This window comes from Mastigoproctus giganteus, chromosome 6 (genome assembly GCF_048544385.1).
Source record: "Mastigoproctus giganteus isolate SK-2022 chromosome 6, ASM4854438v1, whole genome shotgun sequence".
In the NCBI taxonomy this organism is placed as follows: domain Eukaryota; kingdom Metazoa; phylum Arthropoda; class Arachnida; order Uropygi; family Thelyphonidae; genus Mastigoproctus; species Mastigoproctus giganteus.
The window spans coordinates 12,748,209-12,770,989 of NC_143580.1; the positions used below are offsets into that span (position 1 = coordinate 12,748,209).

Consider the following 22,781-nt stretch of genomic DNA (forward strand, 5'->3'; position numbering starts at 1 on the left):
GAGTAACAGGAGGTTCCTGTTGAAAAAATGAGTAAGTTTTAAACTGCATCAGCAACTCGGCCATATTGTTTCATCGTATATTATATATCTAAAAGTGAGTGCGTTCTCATGATTTGCGTGTTGGGCTGAAAAATCCTGAATAACACACAGAGAAAAACCCCTACTCCATCTGGCTAAGCTCGACTAATTACTGATCAGTTGAAGAGGTCTTTAGAAATTTTAGGACGAGATTCGAAATCAGATCTTTCCAAACTTCCAGTAACAGTTCATAATGGTTTCACCATTATGAACTGTTTCGGTTTCAATCACCTAGTGCTTTTATGGACCTCATGGAAATGCCCAGTTTTAGTTCTCTCTCTCTCTCTCTCTCTCTCTCTCTCTCTCTCTCTCTCTCTCTCTCTCTCTCTTTAAGACTTTTAAATTTAGGGTCGTTTGACAACCCACCTTACCCACACACTTTTCACCGGGAATTGCGATGTAAAAAGTCGATCTTTGATTATATACACTGCCCTACCATTAATGTCTGGACACCCCTCCATGGATGGGGAAACAGGTCCTATGCATGCAACACGTCACAGAACCTGCTATAAATATGCACACTGGGCTTCGAACAGACAATTGCAAAAGTGAAATTGCATGCAAGATGACACGTTCAATAGAATTACCTCAACAGGATTAATATGGTGTAAGGAGTGCGAATCCTAAGCTGTAGAGCAGTGGAAAACAGTCTTATGGATAGACGAGTTGAGGTTCGCACTCTACCAGTCTGATGGCCTTTCATGGGTATGGTGAATGCCAGGAGAACAGTTCCTTCCTGATTGTATCCTCCGAAAAATGAAGTTTGGTGGAGGCAGTGTCATGGTATGGGGCTCCTTTCATGGTTTGGCTTGGACCCATTAGTCGTTATGGACAAAAACATTAATGCTGAGCAATACCAGGACACCCTGGACAATTAAGCACTTCCAACATTATGGCAATATTTCGGGGAAGGCCCATACCTGTATCAGCAAGACAACGCACCATGCCATACTGCTACTCGGGTGGTAACAGAGTGGTTTGAGGACATAGGTGTGGAAAAGTTGGATTGGCTAGCCAAGAAGGGTGATCTGAATTCTATCGAGCATCTTTGGGATGTATCGGATCGTTGGGTACGTGAACGTCGAGATGGCCCAAAGAACAAGGCCGAACTGGTGGCTGCGTTAAAGGCCGAGTGGAGGAACATATCACCTGACATTTATAAAAAGGTAGTTGAGAGTATGCCAAGAAGATTAAAGGCTGTCATAAAAGCAAAAGGTTTCACCACGAAATATTAAATGACACAATAAAAACTCTTTTTTTTTTTTTGGTCTAAAGGCAGGTGTCGGGATATTAACGTTAAGACAGTGTAAATTAAATAAATCAGAGTACAAACTACCTTAGCTCTCGCTGGTAGTACAGTTGGTAGAATCACCGTCTTTCTCACACCAGGTGGAAAAGAACTGAGTTCGAGTTCTGTCGATAACGAGAGGAATCTTTATGGGCCTTTTTACAACGTGGCCGAGTTAGTCGGTCTTAGGCGAGGGCAGCAAAGTTTTTCGCCCGAAAACTTCGATTTTTCGTCTAACAAACAGAAAACTGACCTCAGAACACATGCAATCTACAGACAATACACGCGGAACAATATAGCCTTAGTCCCTGATGCTCCTAAAACCCTACAACGACGACAACAACAACAACAAACTACGTTATAAAGAACGAACAACACTTTATTATACCTCACATTTTGCTTATGTTTTTCTACAGTAACACTGGTAATGAATTATTTGGTGCATCAAATTGGGTTGGAAGTACGTTTGCATCTGGAAAGATGAAGTCAACTGCCTGCCAACCGAGAACCTTGAAATAGTTTCGTTCTTTCTGTTGGCTCTCCACTGACTTGTGGAATCACCCCGAATTGTCACTATCTACAAAGTAGTTTTATTACATACAGAAAATGTTCAATAAATTTAAAACATTTACACTCCCATGGGACAGCAATATAAGGGTAGCTTATCGATACTTATATTTTTGTCATTAATGTTTATTTCTCCTTTGTTTATCAGCTCGTTTATTTGTTCTTCACTCCATCCTTGTCTTCGAAGAAATTCTATTAGTACCTTCTGATATTTTTTATTATTTTTAGCCATTTCTATTAGATCTTTCAATCTGTTCATGTTGTTGCTGTATTGTTCCAAATTATAAACACTAGATGCTTCTTTGGTCTTTTGTAGAACAGTGGAGTATTTGTAGACCTGATGAGTCTCGTAGACTGCATTATCTGTGAAAAAAAAGAGACAAAATTTCTATTAAGGGCTGAAGGAAGAGAAATAAAAACGTCAATTCTAATTTAATTTAAAATTTTTTTCATTATTATTTTTTTGGTTTTAATATTCTAACGCATTTTATATTTGAAACCACAAAAGCATTCATACCATTAAAAAAATATTCCAGGAGGAGGATGCTGAAATGGTTGAATGCGGACTGGCCAGTTAAATAGAGCAGAAAAATTATAACCAGGAACAAGAAACTTTTTATATATGTGAATATAACAAAGAAGAAAGCGAATCAGATCGGACCCTAATGCACTGGGTGTGGCAAAGGATTTGATAACCCAGCTGATGTTGCGGATGAATTGAACCGGTATTTTGCATCTGTCTTTATTAACGAATGACCCTTGGTGCTGAGAAGAGGCTGTGGGAATGAGGCTGAGCCATATGAAATTTGTGATTTCGAAATTACAGATTTATTACAAAAAAATGCTATCATAAAGGCTAGAGAGTGTGTTGAACCATTGAGGTTAAATATGAGGGCATATTTGGACTCGGGAGAGATTCCTTTGGTTGTAGAAGTGCCAACGTATCATCAATACATAAAGGCATTTCTAAGAGTAAAGTCGGTAACTACAGACCAGTTAGACTGACTTCAGCGGTAGAGAAAAATCTTAGAAGCAATGATTAATAGTTCAATCCAAGGACATTTAAATAGGTATGGCTTTTCTGGTTTTGTTAAGGAGAAAGTAAGCTACTTTGACACAGTTACTCACGAGCTAGATGTATGGAATAATTTCGACACAGTTGATTTGGATTTTAGCAAAGCGTTTGACTCAATCCCTCCTGAGAGGGAGGTTACTGTATAAGCTGGAACGTGTTGGATTACTGGAAAGAATTTAAGATGGATTGTAGGTGGCTACAGGGCAGAAGACAGAGGGTTGTGATTAATAGATAAGATTGGCGTAACGCCAGGAGCTGGTCCCCGAAGGATCGGATCTTGGACTACTGTTGTTTCTGATTTTCATAAACGACACAGACGAAGGGATAGAAGGCTTGATGTCAAAAGTTGCATATTATGTAAAGATTAGTAGAGTCGTTAATGATTAATGCCAAGCAGCACTCCTTCAGGATGACTTGAACAGAATTCAAAAATAGTCACAAAAGTGGCACTATGTTTTAATGCAAAAAAAAATGCAAGGTCTTAACTTGGAAATAGCAACCCCAAAATAAATTATGCACTTGATTGGTTGAATTAAAAACAGCAGAGAAAGAAAAGGATCTTGGAGTTACAACAGGGGCAGATATGCAGTTTTCTGAGCAGTGTAAACAGGCATCCAGGAAAGCTCATGGTGTCCTATCGATGATTTATCGAACATTATGCTGTAGAGAGAGAGAGGGAAGTCATAATACCACAGTATGAAGCAATTGTATGACCATATATTGAATATTGCATTCAAGTATGGAGACCTCATCTGAAAAACGACATTGAGCTTTTGAAAGGGTGCAAAGAGGGAAACTCGCAAGTGATCTGCAAAAGAGGGACTGTACAAGAAGACTTCGATTATGTTTTCTAAGAATTTGGAAACCAGGCACCTCAGAGGTGAACTGATTCAGGTTTATAAGACTCTGAGAGGGATTAGTAAAATGAGTGAAGGCGGAATTTTCACTGTGATGAAGGATTCCTGAACTAGGGGAATAAATTCAAATTACAGAGGAAGAGATTTAGACTAGATTGTAGGAAGTTTTCTTTTAGTCGGAGTTTCGTCTATTTGCTGGAACAAGTTGCCTTCGTAGGTAGTTGAGGCTGATAGTTTGAATAAATTCAGAGATCAGCTGGATAGTTAACCATGTGAGAAGGGAAGCACGTAATTCGCACTTTCTTATCTATTTTTTATTTTATTTTATTTATATTTTGGCTAGTGCAGGAGAGGCCATGTTTCTCAATGCATGTTGTCTGTAAATTTTGAAGTCGATTTTCTATTCGCTGTACGAAAAGCCCATGTTTTTGGAGGAAAAATCCATTCTACCCTCGCTTCAAACCGACTAACTCAGTCACGTTCTGAAAAAGGTCCATAAAACTCCCTCACATCATCTATGGGACTTGAACTCAGGTCTTTTCCACCCGATGTGGGTTGAACGGCGATTCTACCAACTTTGCTACACATGAAGGCATAAAGAGACAACGAATCACATAAAGGACATGCAAAAACATTCAGATGAATGTTTTTAGAAAATCCTGCAAAATCCTGCAAAAAATTTTGCAAAATCCTGCAAAATCCTGGAAAAATCCTAGACAAACTAGATTTGGAGTTAGGAATCAGAAAGTCAAAATGCCATATTTGTTTATTTTACTGTATGGAGAAGAAACCTGGACAAAGAAATAGCAAAAAGATAGAGCCGTTTGAGATGTGGTGCCTACAGCGAATCAAACAAATAAACAAAGTTAGTACAAATAGCAAAAAGAGAAGAGTTCTACAAATATCACATCCTGTAGGAAGACAAGGTAATAGGGTCCAGAAGAAAAGGAGGAGGTGGATGGCAGTCCTTTAAGTTTGGACTGGATTGAACGTTGAGATAAGTTTTCTTTTTCTTAGTGTTGTAGTAGACAAACTTTATGTTTGCTGGCTGCCAACCAAGCAGGGAAGTCTTCCTCGAGACTGAAAGATTTATGTTCGCCATCCACGACCAGATAATAAACAACAACAACTATATAAAATACATCGCCAAGTATCTTGTGAAGATCTTACATTACGTCTGAGTCATTTAACGGTTCGCTGAGTTTTGGCCTGTTTTTTCGTCCATATTAGCTATCCGCTTCCTGTAGCGTTGATTTTTCACTTCCTCCATCGTCATTGAACTTATTCTATGATTAGTTCGTAACCTTTCGGCATGTTTCTCTCTATATTTCCGTGGAGATTCATGACGGCGTCGTTTCCTCTCGGGATTCGGTGATTGCCAGTCTTGGTCGCGGCATTGTGTTAATTACTACGTTAGTACATATAATTGGCAAATGGAACGTCACGGATTCCAATACACCTGTCGAAATTCAATGATTGATGCAATATTATTGCATCCTAAAGACCAGGACTAAAATATTTACAAACTATACAAATATTTAAAAAATACTAAACTATCTACAGATATACAAACTATATCAGGTCCCTTCATCAGCTGACATTACAATGGAACATCAAATGATGCCGGGCGTGGTCATGTATTAAACAGTGAACCACATGCATGAGGTTGGTGAACGTTATGGAGGCAATTATGGCTCGAATAAGTAAAGCAATTGCCCGTTCCCTTCTCCCATTGGCTTGAATAAATATCACTAGAAGGAAAACTTTTTTTAATGTATAGAGAGATTATAAATATAATAATAATATATTGCTATTATATTATATTTTTATTTATGATTATTGTATTTTTAGGTTCACCAGACACTTAGTCGCGCATGCATAAAACCATATATGAAACAACTGACTTCCAAAGGTTTTTCAATAATTAAAAATATACAAAAAAATATTCAAAGAATGAATTTAATTTTCGTTTATTTTTTATTGAATACCTTTCTGTAATTTAGTGAGTGAATTATTATTTTTTTATCAGACATGCGATATTTTAATCAACCATTTAATATTTTTTGAATATTCAGTATTTAATAAAATATTTAAATATTTTATAAAACATTTATTTATTTATTTTTGTTTTCGAGTAATAATATTGAACAAAATTTAAAAATTACTCATTATTTCAACTGATGCGATTAAAAAAATATCTATCTTGTAATTCATTAATTTCAAGAGAGGGCGCTGCTATCTCTCATAATTTTATAATTAATATTATACAACTGCACGTATGCCTTTCGTTCAATATTATTATTATTCATATTTTTAAAATACATATTATACATTAATTAAATTTCATAATAAACATATTATTCATCATTTTAATTGAATAATATTTCAATTTAATCAGCGTCTGTACGACGTGGCCACAGAAAATGCATAACGAAATAGTATTAAAATATGAATTCAGGGATGAGCTTCCTTTTCATTACAGAAAGAATATGCAAGGTTAGTTTATTTGTAATTAAGATAACTTCTGTTCATTAAATATTTATGTCTCTTGTGGTTTCTGATTTGAAACGAAAAACATTTCTTTTTTTTAATTAAGCTCTTGCAAAGAAATAGCGACATCTACAATTTGTGCTTAAAGATTTCCCGTGGCTGCTACAAAATGTCAGAAGATGAACACAGTAATTAGCATATTTGCAGAAAGATTAATTATTTTTAACTCATCTGTTTTTCACACTATCTTACAAACTGGTGTGGTTTTATTAAGTATGTCCTTTCCTTTTTGAACGTTAACGATGGAGTTATAATTTAATTTAAAATTGAAACTCACTTTTTATCGGTGCTGAGTGTCCTACTAGAAGGATCAGAAAGACGAGCAGGCTGGCAAAAAGAATTTCTTTCTTCATGGGATGTCCGGAAGAGAAAGACTTGATTATGCTTCTATGGCAGGAGTCTGTAATTGGTGGAAGTAGAGATCAAAAGGCTAGTTAAAGTAATCACCATTTCAACTGTGCATCGTGGTCTATAGCGAAATTTCTTATTCTTAATCTATTTTTTGACAAAACTATTGTGGAAAGATCATGTAAAGGGTAATTGGCCTGAAATGCGTCATATATATTGGACCAGGCCCAAATCTCAACCTTTTATGTTTACACAGAATTATCAGTGCTTTTATTAAAGTATACTAATAGGTATTATATACTCACTTGTCAAAAAATTAGAAACCTTTTGCAGTTAGCGTCACATTTCGTCTTACAATGAATGTAAGACGAAAGGAAGAAAAGAAAGAAATGAGGCACAAAGTCGGTGCTCCAAGAACGAGACCGCAGGAATTTAAAGCGAATTGTGCGTCAGTGTAGAAGATTCAGCGCGTAGTAAATGATTAAAAAATTCAATTTAGGCAAAGAAAGACGCATTTCCAACCGAACTCTACAGCAGTTGAAGACTCTGGGAATTGGTAGTCGTGTGCCTATATGAATGACTCTTCTTACTGTAAAACATTGAAAAATTTGATTGGAGTGGTCCAACGTTGTGGTTTGACGATTCTCGATTTACACTTTTTTGAGCTAATGGTAGGATGAAAGTGTGGCTTGAAGCCATGCATGGACACGAGTCAGCTCCAGCTGGTGGTGGTCATATCATGGTATGAGGTAGTTCCACTCATTCTGTCATACCTTCACTGAATATAATTTTCTGTTGTATAGGACCAACATCACCCTGCAATGTTCCATTTTTACTCGGACTACGATGGATTCTTTTAAGACGACAACGCAACTATCCACCGTGCAAAAACTATATCTGAACTATTCGAGAAACATTCCCAAGATTTCCAACATATACTCTGATCGCCTAATTCTCAAGATTTAAATCCAACTGAGAATGTCTAGAATATGTTGGAAATAGCAATTCGGCTTCGCAGTTCCCTACCGACTACAATAGAGCTACTGACAAAATATCCTGATGGAATGGTCAAATCTGCAGCTAGACTTTTGACTCTCTCAGAGACACCTAGTAGAATCCATGCCATGACGTGTACGGCTATATTCCGGAAAAAAAGTGGTGTTACTGGATATATTTCAGGCGCACTATAGCCATAGCAGCTAATGGGCCAATAAACAGCCATACCACACTAAATATATTGAGTAAAGGTTTAATTTTTTGACCAATAAGTGTAATTTGACTCATTACACTAAGTTTTAGTGTAGTGAGATTTACAGACCAAAACTAGGTCTGTAAGGAAGTAGTGAACAAGCCAAAAACTTGATTTATGTTTCTTATCTGTAAATATATCTATTTCAGTGTTTTCCAGAAATATATCTATTCGCATCTCCTCTCCTCTATAATGCAAGACTGAAATGTGGTTGATAGTTGCTTCATCCAGATTGTCAATGTATCACATGGTATTCATTGTGCCAGAATAACGATTAATGGTACATGCCAGAGCAGTCCTCGAAAATGAAGGGTAGGGGGGGGGGAGTTCAGCGGGTGCAGTACACTTGCTCTGGATTAAAATATATCACAAGACACAGGGTAATTTTAGGCAATGTTTTTCAAGAAGCAGAGACCGTCTTATGATCCGAAAATTGCGGTATGCTGCTTGTTAAACTTTTTTGCGTCGAAATATGATTTTTAGAATATCTGGTCAGCTGTTTTTTAGAAAATTCCAAAAAGAATTTTAAAGAATTCCACAACTAGGAGTTATAAATTCAGGGGTTGAGGCTTAGATTAAATTATGGGAAGTTTTCTTTTGGCCAGCGAGTCGTTGATTGCTGGAACAAGTTGCCCTCGCAGGTAGTTGAGGCTGACAGTTTGAATAAATTCAAAGGTCAACTGGATACTTACCTGTATGAGAAGTGATTTGTGTTTTCTTATCTACTTGTTTTTTTTTTTACCAGTCCAGGAAAAGCCTGTGGCTTCCTTGCACTAATGGCGAATACTAGTACTAGCACTTATATCACTCAATCTTCCTCAAGGAAACAAGTACAGAAAATGCCAGCGTTCTGAACAATCTGTTATCTTTATTCGTGTCTGCGCGGTAGCGCAGTGATATCGTTACCGTCCTCTCCACACCGAGGGTTCGAATCCCGTCGATGATGGGAGAAACTTTAGTGGGCTTTTTTCTTTCCGTGGCTCAGGCGTAGATAGCAATGTTTCCCCCCAGAAATTGGGGTTTTTTCTTCCAGCAAATAGACAAATCGACCAGAGAACACACGCAATTTACAGACAAATAAATATATGGGTAGATGTAATCATTTACGGGGATCCTAATATTATATATATATATTTTTTTTTTGTTATTTCTATTTGTAAACTGTTTGAAACTCTTTTGGATGTCCATTAACTAAAACAAATCTTTCCACATTGCGGTACGTTAAAATTTCTTGATTGAAGTGTAGACTCGTCAATGACTCAGCATGCTTTTCTATGATTAAGGTAAAAAATTTTCATGTACAGTATATAACAATTTTTGGTTGAGCTTTTCATTCTTGTAAATCTACTCTTGTCTTGGTTTTCTCAGGATGCAAATATTCACGAGTTGCACTGTGCCAACTGTTTGCAACAATGGGAACTTGACTCTGATGTTGGCCATTCATAATGTAAACGTGAGGTTTCACGGCGATATCATGGTATACTGAATGGCCACTTCATTAGATACAGCTACCTAATAGCGGGTATCACTCCCTTTAGCTCTCAGAACAGCTAGATTCGTTATGGCATGGACTCAAGGAGGTGTCGAAAGCTTCACACAAGGATGGTCCATGATGACTTAGTTCCTTTCCACATTTGTTACAAATTTGGTGGCTGCATATCTGTATTCCGAAGAGCTCGATCCACCTTACTGTATTGCTCCATTGGATGGGGAGGCCACCCACAGCAGACTGAATTCTCTCTCATGTTCGTAGAACCAGTTCTGTACGAGTCTGGCCTTGTGATATGGCTCATTATTCTATGGAAGAATTCATTTGCAGTGGGCGTATTGCAAACATGAAGGAATGCGCTTGGTAGGAACAAATTCAAGATAACTTGAATTTGGCATCTACTTGTATCAAAGGTCCCAGTGGGTACCACGAAAACACTCTCCACACCATTACGTCGTCGCCACCAGCCTGCATTGTTGACTCATAGTAGGTCCAGTTTTCACCATATCTCTCCCATCAGCGTGAAGTAGCAGGAAAAGTTTTTCCAACCCTCCATTGTTCAGCGTTGATGTCGACAAGGTACAATGATTTCTGCATTTTGACATGGTCCTTGATTATCACTATTGTTATGTTATACCGTATTAGGGTTTTTAGGAGCATTGGCGACTAAAGCCATATTGCTCCGTGTATATTGCCTGTGTTCTGTGGTCGATTTTCTGTTTGCTGGACGAAAAACCAGAGTTTCTGGGAGATAAAACCATGCTACCCTCTCCTGAGACCGACTAACTTAGCCATAATGTGAAAACAGCCAATAAAAATTCCTCACGTCATCGACGGGACTCGACTCAGGTTTTTTCAACCTAGTGTGGTGAGGACGGTGGTTCTACCAACTATGGTTCCTATGAGGGCTTATTACTGTTGTAGTGAATTGTTATTTGACTGAGCGTAGCCTTGGACCGGCAACAAACTGTTCCCGGCCACAGGATCGTAGTTTGCTCGATATTATTTGGTAAATATATAAAAATGTTTTTAATAACGATTTTTAAAGGAACAATCTCGATAAAGCCGAGATTGCTCAATGAAAAAAGCAGGATTGCAGTCTCTAAGCTACTCATATGTCGACTATCATCGTGTGTCACAAGATTAAGTTGAGCAAGTGCCAACCGTTCAAAACATAGGAAATTGGTTAATGTTTTGACATTGGCCTGTCATAGAATAAACGTAATGCTATGTTGTGATGTCATGGTAATGCTGGTTGTGAAGTTCCTTGGACTTCACACCCAGTAATAGTGATTATACTTATAATTTAAAATATTTAGAATGGAAGAGAGTGAGGAATATGCAGGCCAAAAAAGAACGAATAGAGCGTTCGTTGCCCTCGTGGGTAGCACAGTTGGTAGATCGTCCTCCTCCCCCACACCGGGTGAAAACGACCTGAGTTATGTTTAATAAACAAGTTCGTTCTAAAGTAAATGGTTGCTTGTTTTGCTTTACGCTGAGGCAACCAAAGTCATGAGGCATACAGTGTTTGCATTTTATAATGTGACTGGTCGTATATTAATCATTTTCTGTCATTTCTCCAAGCAGTTTAAAGAAGGAAAGCTGCAAGGGAAATGATTTCTTTATAATCTATAAAGAATTTTTTACACTTAATTACACAAATCGGGGGAGAAAATATGACACCCCAGAATACTTCTTTTTTCTTCTTTATTTTTTATCCACTTCTGTATATTGTACTTGCGAACAGGGAATAATTAGAACAACATTAATTTTCACTTTTTGAGTCGTTAAACTTGGAATCGATAGTCGATAAGGGAAGATCCACCCACAATTCCATTCATTAAAGCCTTAAAAAAAAAAAATTCGTTCCTTAATTGCGTACAAGCTTGATTGGATTAATTAATTAGGGAAAAAATTCAATTAATCACTCGTAAAGATTTAATGGCCGAAGTATCTAATTAAGAGTAATTGAAAAGCTTACCTACAGGCGTCAGCAGACGACACACCGTCACTGGAAGAAATAAACAAGAATGAACTTTTATCGGCTGCTTCATTTCTATTTATCTGCTGTTCATTGTGCGCCATCTGGGACACATTTCCAAAGGGAACAGAAAAAAAAAAATCAATCACTTAGCTGGCGTATTTTTGGTTGTTTTTCGTGGGTGTTAATTATCAGAGTTGCAAGAAGCAATGTGAACATCGCTTCTTGCAATTGAGGATTATCTTGATCCACTTGCGTTTTATTTGGGATGAGATAAAATATAATTATCACTAAATGTCTCTTATTGTGCTCTCCTGAACTTATTGCAGTTACAGCTTATTAGTCATTGATTTACCAAAAATGATTGCTTACTTACCAATACCAAAGAGGAAGTTTGTTTCTAAGATAAGACTTCTTTACGCTTAAGTATGTTATAATAGTGATATTCGAATTTCACAAAACGAGTGTTTCATTGCATCTCGATCTTCAACCAAACATAGTCCGATATTTTAATAAAAAATCTTTCAAAAACCATCTGGAAATGTCTTGTCTATCATACTTTTATCATAACTTAGAAGGACTTGTTTTAAAATTAAAATGGCCGAATTTCTTAAGTCAGTTTTTTGTTTTTATGCTGGACTGTATAGAGCCATTTTTTCCCCTAAACTATCATAATTTCCAGATTGTGATTATACAAGAAACAATTACAAAATCATTGAGCAGAAACTAAGAAATGCGTAATGTTCATCGTCGAAATTGTCTTCACTTGGAAAGAATCACTGGTTATAGAAAAACGAGGTTATAGGAAAACCAGTTTCTATATCGAGCAGTGATCAAGTTCCTGCATTTGCAGGGCAAGAAAGCTCAGGAATTGAAGAAATGAAAGCTATGTGCAGAATTGTCCATCCTAGGCGTAGATAGGAAGGGGACCTTGCTATCTACGCTTGAGATCGACTAACTCAGCCACGGAGTGAAAAAAAGTCCACTAAAGTTCCTCGCGTCATCGACGGGATTCGAACCCGGGCCTTTTCCACCCCGGTGTGGGGAGGACGGTGACGATATCACTGTGCTACCGCGCAAATATTTTACCTGACCATCTGTACATGTCTAATGTCCAAGATTGCTGACGCCTTTGCAGAAGCAATGTCGTTCTCTCCAACTGTTGTATTTGCGGATTCGGATGTTGAGAACATTTTTGATCAGTTGGTGACAAATGAGGAATACTGGGTGTACCAGTATGATCAGAAGACTAAAGACATGTCAAATAGTGGAAGCACACCTTCTCCCCACTTCCCAAAAAGGCAAAGATCACTCCATCTGCGAAGGAGGTCATGTTGTCGCTGTTTTGGGACAGAAAAGGGGTTTCCCTGATAGATTATCTACCTCGTGGTTCCACACTTACCGGAGAATACTACAGAAATCTCTTGAAAAAGTTACGCAATGCATTGAATGTTAAAAGGCGTGGAATGTTAGCCAAAGGCGTCCGTCTTCTGTCAGACAGTGCACCGACTCACACGGCCGTTGCCACCACCAACTTTGTTGCCCAGTGCGGCTTCGAACTACTATAGCACCCACCTGACCTAGCACCGTTAGACTTCTTGTTTCGAGAAATGAAATCAATGCGTGGACGCCGCTTTGATTCGTCTCATGAAGTCATCAATGAATGAAGTGGAATCGTGGTTTCAGGCAAAAAGTGTGGACTTCTATGAGCAAGACAATAAACAACTGATCCGTAGATGGGAGAAATGTGTTACTGTCATGGAGAGTACATAAAAAAGGATTAAAGTTCCTGTGAAGTTTCAAGGGCTATTATTTCTAGGGAAGGGTACGAAAGTTTTGATATCCCCTCGTATGGAGGTAGTACTACACTGCTCAACAAAATGAACAGAACACGTAGAAAACCTGGTGTGACTCGTGCAAATTGCAATGAAGCGGGACAAAATTTGGTATGGTGGTGTATCATAGAAGAAGAACGATGAAATGAAAAGACAGCGAGAAACTTCAGACAGGTATAAGGGACATTTATAGGGGTTGTATATGAATTCTCAAAACGTTCAAATTACAGAAGCCGATACAAGATGCTCGAATATCATTTGGCCATATACAAAAATACCGTCAAATGATATCAGCATGGCGTATGATCCCCTCCAACGGCTAGACAGGCCTGACAGCGGTGAACCTCACTCCATATACGGATTTCTATAAGATTCTGTGGCAACAAACCCCATTCCTCCACCAGCTCACCTCTAGGAGTTGGCGGTCGGCGTGCAATGCGACACCCAATGGCGTCCAGCACATGTTCGATCGAATTTAAGTCTGTTGATCGTGCTGTCCATGGTAGTCGTTCGATTATGTTCAGTTTCAAAATATTTCTCAACCACTAGAGCCCTATGTGCAGTGGCGTTGTCGTGCGTGAAAAAAAAAAAAAAAAAAATTGGGCCAACTGCACTCCTAAAACGTCGCACATACAGTTCGAGGATCTGTTCTCGGTACCTCTGCGCAGTTACGGTACCACTATCAAAAACATGAAAAGGGGTGCGGCCATTCATCATTATTTCGCCCTACACGAGAACCCCACCTTCACCGTAAGTGTCCCTCTCTCTGATGTTGGAGGGACATGCTCTTGGCACCAGTTTCGACGAGCTCTGCTGTGGTTTGAGTTTAATGGGATACAAACCACTAGCTTCCTTGCGTAGACTCCACTTGTTTTGAGCCTTTTGAGCCTTGAAATGTTTTCACCTGTGGCTGCAACAACCTCAAGAGACAACAAATTGTATGCTTCCATCTTGCTGTTAGAACCAGATAGCAGTCTGTAGTGGTTGACGTAGACCTCGGCGACCTTGACCAGATCTTTTTGTAACGGTTCCTGTCTCCGGAAACTGCTTCCATAGTGTTGACACTGCGTAACATATTAAGCCAACCTGCAACTGCCGGGCTTCAAGTCGTCCAACGGTTCGCCATCTCAAAGAAGCATGTAAATGAAGATGACTTGCCACCCTGATTACTGGATATGTGACTGTCCCACTGAAGAATTCTAATTCAATTCAAATTGTCTAATTCAATTTGCCTTGCTGACTTTCCTTCCGGAACAGTCCTCTCTCTCTCTCTCTCTCTCTCTCTCTCTCTCTCTCTCTCTCTCTCTCTCTCTCTCTCTCTCTCTCGCTGGCTCTCTAGTTTCTTCTTCTTCTTTAGGCATTCTGTTTTCCAAACAGTTTTTAGGAGCATCAGCAAGTAAGGCCATATTTCTCCCTATATATTCACTGTAAATTGCGTGTGTTATGTGTTCGATTTTCGGTTTACTGGAGGAAAAACCCGAGTTTCCGGTCTCAGGTCTTTTCCACCCTATGTTACACATGATGGCGATTCTACTAACTGTGCTATCTACGAGAACTAGCTAATTATTTACTCTAATTAACAAATTTGCGTTTCGAAGACGGCTGGCTAACTCCTAAAGAACTGGTGGCGGGGTTGGGGAAGACCCCGGTGCCACTAGATCTTCAACCTTTTATCCACTTTATCCTAAAGAACTTGTCCATCATCATCAAAAGAAGTGATTCAAGGAACTGATACGATGCGTCAACAACAACAAGCCTGAACAAATTCTGAAACATCGTGTTTAGAGATTTCACTTCAACTCTTTTAGATTTGAAGTAAGCCATCTGTCAGGAGGTATGTGAACATTCCATTGGAATTGAAGGCAGCTTTGAAGAATACAATGCCCTTTCTTTATTGTTTATTAGAAAATGATGATGGACAATGTGGAAATTTCATCTTCTACACACAGATTGGTGAAAAATTTATCGGTGTTATTTTTCTGAATAAAATCATTAAAAATCCTTTACACAAGCTTCTGTATATTCTATTATACCATTTACAAAAATGTGGGCTTCAGCCCACATCATAAAAACAATCTCCACACATCACACTTCTAACATTCTACCTCACAGGTTGTTGTGCTGTTGTAGTAGGATTTTAGGACCATCAGCGATTAAGGCCATATTTCTCCGTGTACACTGTCTGTAAATTGTGTTTTTTTGAGTTCGATTTTCTGTTTGCTGGGCGAAAAACTCGAGTATCCTACAACATCGGTGACTAAGACATATTGCGCCGAATATAATGTCTGTAAATGGTGTGTTCTATGGTCGATTTGCTGTTTGCTGGACGAAAAGCTAAGTTTTCTGGAGAAAAACCATGCTGTAATCGACTGAGATCGGTTAACTCAGCCACATTATGAAAACGATCCTTAAAAATTCTTCGCGTCATTGACTGGATTCGAACTCAGGTCTTTTTGGCCCGGTGTGTGGAGGGTGGTGATAATACCAACTGTGCTACACATGAACAGATCATTAGTCCAATGTAGATCACCAGGTCCAAAAAAGTTCAGACAGCAACTTAAATTGTCCCATTAGTTAAAATCTCTTGATTCCTAGACTCACGTTAACTACTTAATACCTAAACCTGAAGTTTAGGAATCAGCGCACACCTTACATGTCTCTTTTCTTGAGTAAATACCAATTATTTAGACTTAAGTTTTAAGCACTTACATGCTTCACTTAAATTAATAAAATTCTTTGTTCAGGATGGAGGCTATCACAATCTGGAATTTTCCTGATAAAATTTTATAAAACTCCTTAAACTGTATCACTAAACATCTTTTGAGAGCATTTGAGAGTTTTTGACGTGTGGGGCTTTCGCTATGATGAAGGTAGAGAGGGGAGGGAGACCGAAGATTGGGGGAAAAGACAGAGATATGGGGCCAATAGAGCAGATAGCCTCAGTTTTCAGTGGGGCATGCCCAAGCCCCACCAGAGTAGAAGTTTGGGGGTGGAGGAGAGGGAACATAAAACGTCCCCTCCCCCCAAGGAAGTGGGAATAATAGGTGAAGAGGGCTAGGGTGATCTTCACCTATTATTCCCAACCTTGATCAACCTTGTTATTAGTAGCCCTCTGAGGTCGTCATAGTGTTTACAATCATAGATTATGTGGCTTTCGCTTTCCCCACATATGCATTTGGGGTCCTCAACGAGTCCGAAGCCAAACAGCTTCTCCTTGTAGGGTCCGTGTCCAGTTAATAGTGTTGTCAAATGGTACCCTGGGAAGTACCACGGTGGCTGCTTTGGGTATATTTTCCGGAGGTCTGGTAGATATCTTTTTGTTACTTCGCCTTTTGTAGTCTCTGTCCACCTTCTCTGCCAAAAATCTAGGAGGTGGGTCTGAAGCCTAATTTTTTCGTTTTTTAGGTTGCCCGCCGGGTCTGTCGTGTATCCTTGGTGGGTAGCGTCCACTCCCCTGGCCAGAAAAGACAGTAGCCACGCCCGAACAGCCTCCAAGTCTAGAGGGAGCGCTCCAGCAAGTACCTGTAATTCTGGTGTACTTACCGTGCTGCAAGCGCGCGTTGTTGATAGCAGTATGGTCCTTTGGGTCATTTCTAGTGTTCTTTCGTTGACTACCAGTGTCGTTTTTGGATACCACACCGCTGCTGCGTAGGTGATTGCTGGCAGGAAGGTTGTTTTATAGTAAAGCATCAGTGTTTTTTTCTTGAGTCCACAATCTTTCCTTGTGATTCTGGTTACCAGTCCGGAGTATCCTCTGATTTTTTTCTTATGTATTTCAGATGCGGCTGGAACGTCAGGTTTTTATCTAGGATAACGCCCAGATACTTCAGTTGGCTCACAAATTTGATGGTTACATTTTTGATTTTAATTTGTGGGGGTCGTCGTAGTTGTAGAGTTCCTTTAGGAGGATCGATGAGGTCTTGTCTGACGATATTTTCAGCTGGTTCTTTGATGTCCATTGCTGTAGCCGCTGCAGTGCCTGATTTGCCAGCGTCTCCAATTGGGCCCTGGAGCCCGCCTCTACCGTCAATGTCAAGTCGTCCGCGAAGGCGTGCGCTGCCACAGAACCCAGGTCCGTCGTCAGGAATTTATCGAGGACCATTGTCCACAAGCTCCCAGTGGTAAGTGTAAGTGTGTAAGTGTGTTTAGGGTCAAACGGCACAGGGGGTTCCCCCCATCTCCGCGTAGTTTACATTGTGGGTGAACCAGTTGACTGGAAAAGCCAGAGATTTAAAAGTGTATGGACTTTGTATATGTGTGATGCCTTGTACCGTTGTTCATCTGGTCGTTTAGCCGCTGGGCCCCTATTGAGGCCCAACGTTGCCCCAATTACGCCCCGTGGAGGCAGACCAGGAACCCAGTAGTCTGTTTCACTCTGGCAGGTCCTGCCACTTAATTTCCTGAGATTTCGGCGGCTAGGACCTTAAAAAAAAAATAAATAAAAATAAATAAATAAATAAAAAAAATAAAAAAAGAAAGACAGAAACGCGTCGACGTAGGGGTAGAATCGCTTAGTTTTGCTAGGCCAAGTTATGGGCGTAAGGTAATTTAGATATGTTAAGTTTTTGGGTAGGGCTTTCGCTAGCGTATAGATAGAGAGGGGGGGAGGCAGAAGGCTGGGGGGAGAAAGACAGAAATATGGGGCCAATAGAGTAGGTAGCCCCAGTTTTCAGTGGGACATGCCCATGTCCCACCAGAGTAGAAGATATAGGGTGGAGAGGAGAGGAGGACGAAAATGTCCCCCCTCCCCCCAAGGAAGTAGGTTTAAAGGTGAAGGGGGCTAGAGTGCCCTCTTCAGATCGCCATATGGCTATTGGCAGCTATTGTTTCAAGTTTCTTTACTCATGGGGCAAGCTCCGTCCTTGTGCTTGTGTCACTCATCTTTAGTTGCAGCCTTTACATTGTGCTGGCTGGTGTCTCAATAGTAGTACTTGATGTCAGTCATTGTAGATGGTGATTAATGTCCTTCTCCTGATGAAGAGGTCTTGTGCGAACTGGGATAATGCTCTATATTCATCCTCAGTATCTATGAAATGGGATTCCAATCCTTTTGGTAGGTATCTTATTTTTGTTATAAGTACCCCTCTGAGGTCTTCATATTGTGGGCAAGCTCCCAGTGGTACGGGATTTGCTGGCATCCACTGGAATTGATTTTTTCCTCTAGTAGATGCGGGATTCTTACCTTGTCACTTTCGTTTGACAGTACGCGTATTGTTGTGGCCCGCCTCTTCGTGGCGTGAACGGGTACTAGAGAGCAGCCATCCTGGTGATCGCTGCTCTCTAGTAGCAAAGTGGCCAGACACAACAAGATAACAGAACAAGACACACACACACTTCGCAGACATAAAGTGTAAAGTGTGTTTAGGGTCAAACGGCACCAGGAGTTTCCCCCCATCTCCGCTTAGTTTACATTGTGGTGTGATACATTTCACTGTAAAGGCCAGAGATTTAAAAGTATATGGATCTTTAGGTGTGTGATGTCGTGTACCATTGTTCTTCTAGCCATTTAGCAGCCAGACCCCTGCTGAGGCCCGACGTTGCCCACACTTCGCCCCGTGGAAGCAGACCAGGTACCCAGTAGTTGTAGTTTACTCTGGCAGGTCCTGCCACCTAGTTTCCTGAGATTTCAGTGGCTAGGACCTAAAAAAAATTACGTTTGCGTGGGTTGATCGCTAGATTGAAAGACCGAAATGTGAATGAACTTAATTTGGAACTATTAAATTTTGACCTGTGGGGTATACGCTGGCGAGCAGATAGACAGGAAGGAGACAGAAGAAATGGGGTCAATAGAGGAGACGACACCATTATAAGTCAGTGGGGCATGCCAATGCCCCACCAGGAGGAAATCTGCAGACATAACACCATACTTGTATCTGGCCATTTCACAGTGCTCTCTACTCATCACAGTGTACAATGGGGGAGTTGTACCTAAGACACAACGCACGCACACACGCATATTCATCAAATCGAAGTTCGAATTCCGACTATTTGATTTCGTATGGCCCACATTTCACATATAACCTACTTTTGACTGCCTTGTTGAAATACTGTTGGATCAAAAGGTCGTTATCGGAAGTGAGACCCATATTGATAAGCGATCTAATTTTTTCTGCTTTCAGATTGTTACCATAGATATTAATATTCTTCATAACATCTCTTGGACGCTGTTTTTTAATATTAAGCCATCGAAAGATAAGTGCTTCTTAATATTACATTTTATTAAATTTATTAAAATAGTTGGGACACATAAAGGGAATCTTTGTTCGATGAATTAATCCCAGGGGCTCACATGTGGTGAGTATGGGCTTGGCACACCCAGGGTCCTGAGCTGGATATCATCATTCTTCTCTTTCTTGGTGATTTCCTTTTGACTCTCTCTTAGGGTAACTCGGGAATTTTTTTTGGCTGGTGCAGTATAAGCCTCAGGCTTCCTTGCACCATATAGCTAATAATAATAATAATAATAATAATAATAAGTTTAAAAATCGCTTATGGTTAACTGTTTACGTCATCAAAAACAAAAATTTTAAAAATAAATAAAATAAAAATGAAGCAGAAATTTTATGTTTTTTATTTCGTGTTCTTATTTCGTCTGACGAAAATTTTTCAGTAGCGATTGTAGCGCCATCTTCAACTAATATTTCTTAATATTAAAATTAAAAAATATCGTTAATGCATCTCATTGACACGTGAGATATATTAATAATATAATAAATATTGTTAATCTTTCTTAAAAATCCACATCACGGGTTTCTTCTTTTTTTCCCCATCTTCCATTAAAACAAAGATAAAAATCGTAACTTTTCTTACTAATTACAAATTAATAAGAAAAAGTTTTCAAAACCAATTGCAAATTAGTTTTGAAAACGTACGATCTAATCCTGTGGATATCTTTTCATTCTTTATGCAAGGTGGCCAAAAATTAACTTTACAACTTTCATTTCAAATAATTCGTATAATAAAGACAAAACAATAAATATTTTAACATAAATGCTTTATTTGGACCTCGCAATTATTTGTGGAATATAATGTCTGCCAAATGGCCACACAAATGCGAGCTCTTTCAAGAGCATTTCTCATAACATTTATACAAATTTCAGGCGATATTTCAACTATTGCTGCTCGAATATTGTTCTTTAGTCGTTCAATCGAAGTTGGCTTGTTGGCATAGACACGTCCTTTAAGATAATCCCACAGAAAAAAGTCTGCAGCTGTTAAATCTGGCGATCTTGGCGGCCAGTCGATGTCACTGCTTCTGGAGATTAATCGGTGTGGAAACATTCTCTTCAAACTTTAGATTGTGGCTCGTGCTGTGTGACATGTAACGCCATCTTGCTGAAACCACATGCTTTCCAAACTCAGTTCATCCAATTGCTGTGACAGAAAGTTCTCGATCATGGCACGGTAGTGGTCGCGGTTCACAGTTACAGCATTACCGCAGCGTCTTCAAAGAAATAAGATCCAATAACATCTCCTGACCAAATTCCACACACTGTCACTCTGCGAGGATGTAATGGTCGCTAATGAATCACTTGTGGATTTTCAGTGCCCCAATAGTGGCTATTTTGCTTGTTAACATAACCGCTGAGGTCGAAATGGGCTTCGTCGTTCATTATGATTTTCTCATAAAAATTCGAGTCTTCATTAGGGACGAGTAAGGTTGAATTACTGTAGTTGGGATGGCGTTCATGGTCCCGAGGATGAAGTTTTTGAATCAACTGTATCTTATATGGATATATATGCAAATCTTTTTTAAGAATATTCTTCAGAGAAGACCCCGAAATTCCAATTTGTTGGGAACGTCGTCTTGAGGACGTTGTTGGTTCTTCAGCTGCACTTTCATGCACGATTTCAATATTCTCCATTGAGCTTGCAGTTCTAACGCGGCCTGACCTTGGTCTATCTACCAAAGCACCGCTTTCCTCGAAATCAGCCAATAACCAAGTAAATGTGGGTCTGGAAGGCGTATTGTTTCTGTCAAGAATTGGACGCAATTTTCTGAGGGTCATCGTTACTGACGAATGATTTTCATAGCGTTTTAAATATAAGAACGCGTTGTTCAATCTTTAAGAGCTCCATAACAAATTTTCCTGTGTTTAAACTGCACGACGGTCAAATATGCATTGTCACTTTCGAACCAAACTAAAATGGCGGCCGTTATAAGTTGTAAAGTTATTTTTTGGCTACCCTGTACTTTCGTACTCCTCTTCGATAACTCTTTCAGGACTCCAAGGCTGATTGGTCTTGCAGTTCGCATAATTTTAGAAAGAACCAATTTCCCGGATTTTGTTTTTCTTTTATTTTACAAATTGACAAAATGGGGGTGACAGCAAAAGAAAATTTCAGAACACACATTTGTCTAGACATAATCTATAAACATGGTGTCTAGATTTTAGTGTGGTGCCTAGTTTATAGATTATGTCTAGACATAATCTCTAAACCAAAATTCTAGAGCTTATTAATTAGGTGATCGTCAACATGTATTTTATATTATCATGCATGTATCCCATTTTCAATCTTTACAGATATAAGGAAAGAAATGAGCTAGACTGCACAGAAAATGGTGGCGGCCATTTTGAACATATATATATATATCCAATTCTGTGTGAAAAAATAATTACTGTCACCAATTGTTATTATGCAGTTCTGCACCATCACAGAGAACAAAGGTGAAGATGGGCTAACGCCTAGGAGCCACCCCGATACAAGAACACACACACACACACACCTATCTGTTGTCAATTACTATTGAAAAAAAGTAAAAAATGGTGTGATCTGTGACTTTCCCGCTTTTCAACAACAACCATACTTATTAAAAGCACTCATAACTATGTAAAACTTGAGAATGGAAGTACTTTGTTTTAGAGTCCATGACGTTTTCCAATTAAAATCGCCTAATTTGACTGCTGAGCAAGCCAAATTAGGCGATATCCTCTCTTCTCCTCAAGTGGGAGAAGACAGGATATCAGCTATTTGTTTTTGACAAGCATCACCCATACTTCGGAGAAGAGGTATGGCCGAAATCCGCCCAGCAGAGACTTTTGGAATAGATTGGATTGTTTTAGGGTTTTAGGCACATCAGCAACTTAGGCTATATTGTACCGTATATAATATGTCTGTAAATTGCGTATTCTGTGGTCGATCAGCTGTTTGCTGGAGGAAAACTCGAGTTTTTGGGAGAAACAGCTATGTTATCCTCGTCTGAAAACGACTAACTCAACCGTTGTGAAAAAAGACCCATAAAAACTCCTTGCGTCAATTAAAACTGGGTCTTTTCCACCATGTTGGAGAATACGATAATTATACCATCAACAGACACCATGAAATTTACTTTCGGCAAAATACAGGGTAATACAAATGAGGCAAACCCAGTTTTTAATATTGGTAAAATTTTCCTTTTTCGTTTTTATTTTTAGACTGTGTGGTCCCACCATGGGGGTAACTCAATTGGATGATATTCATTT

The 22,781-nt window shown here is 39.2% G+C and overlaps 1 protein-coding gene across 1 annotated transcript; it reads right to left on the reverse strand.

Annotated features, from left to right (window-relative positions):
* Window positions 1-20,837: 20,837 nt before the first annotated feature.
* On the reverse strand, window positions 20,838-21,326 carry LOC150083921 (uncharacterized). The gene has a single exon (XM_090375611.1). The coding sequence runs from the start codon at window positions 21,324-21,326 to the stop codon at window positions 20,838-20,840; it is 489 nt and encodes a 162-aa protein (XP_090231737.1).
* Window positions 21,327-22,781: the final 1,455 nt, after the last annotated feature.

Coding starts and splice junctions, on each gene's coding strand:
- LOC150083921 (XM_090375611.1), bottom strand. CDS start 21,326: ATGACCCTCAGAAAATTGCGTCCAATTCTTGACAGAAACAATACGCCT.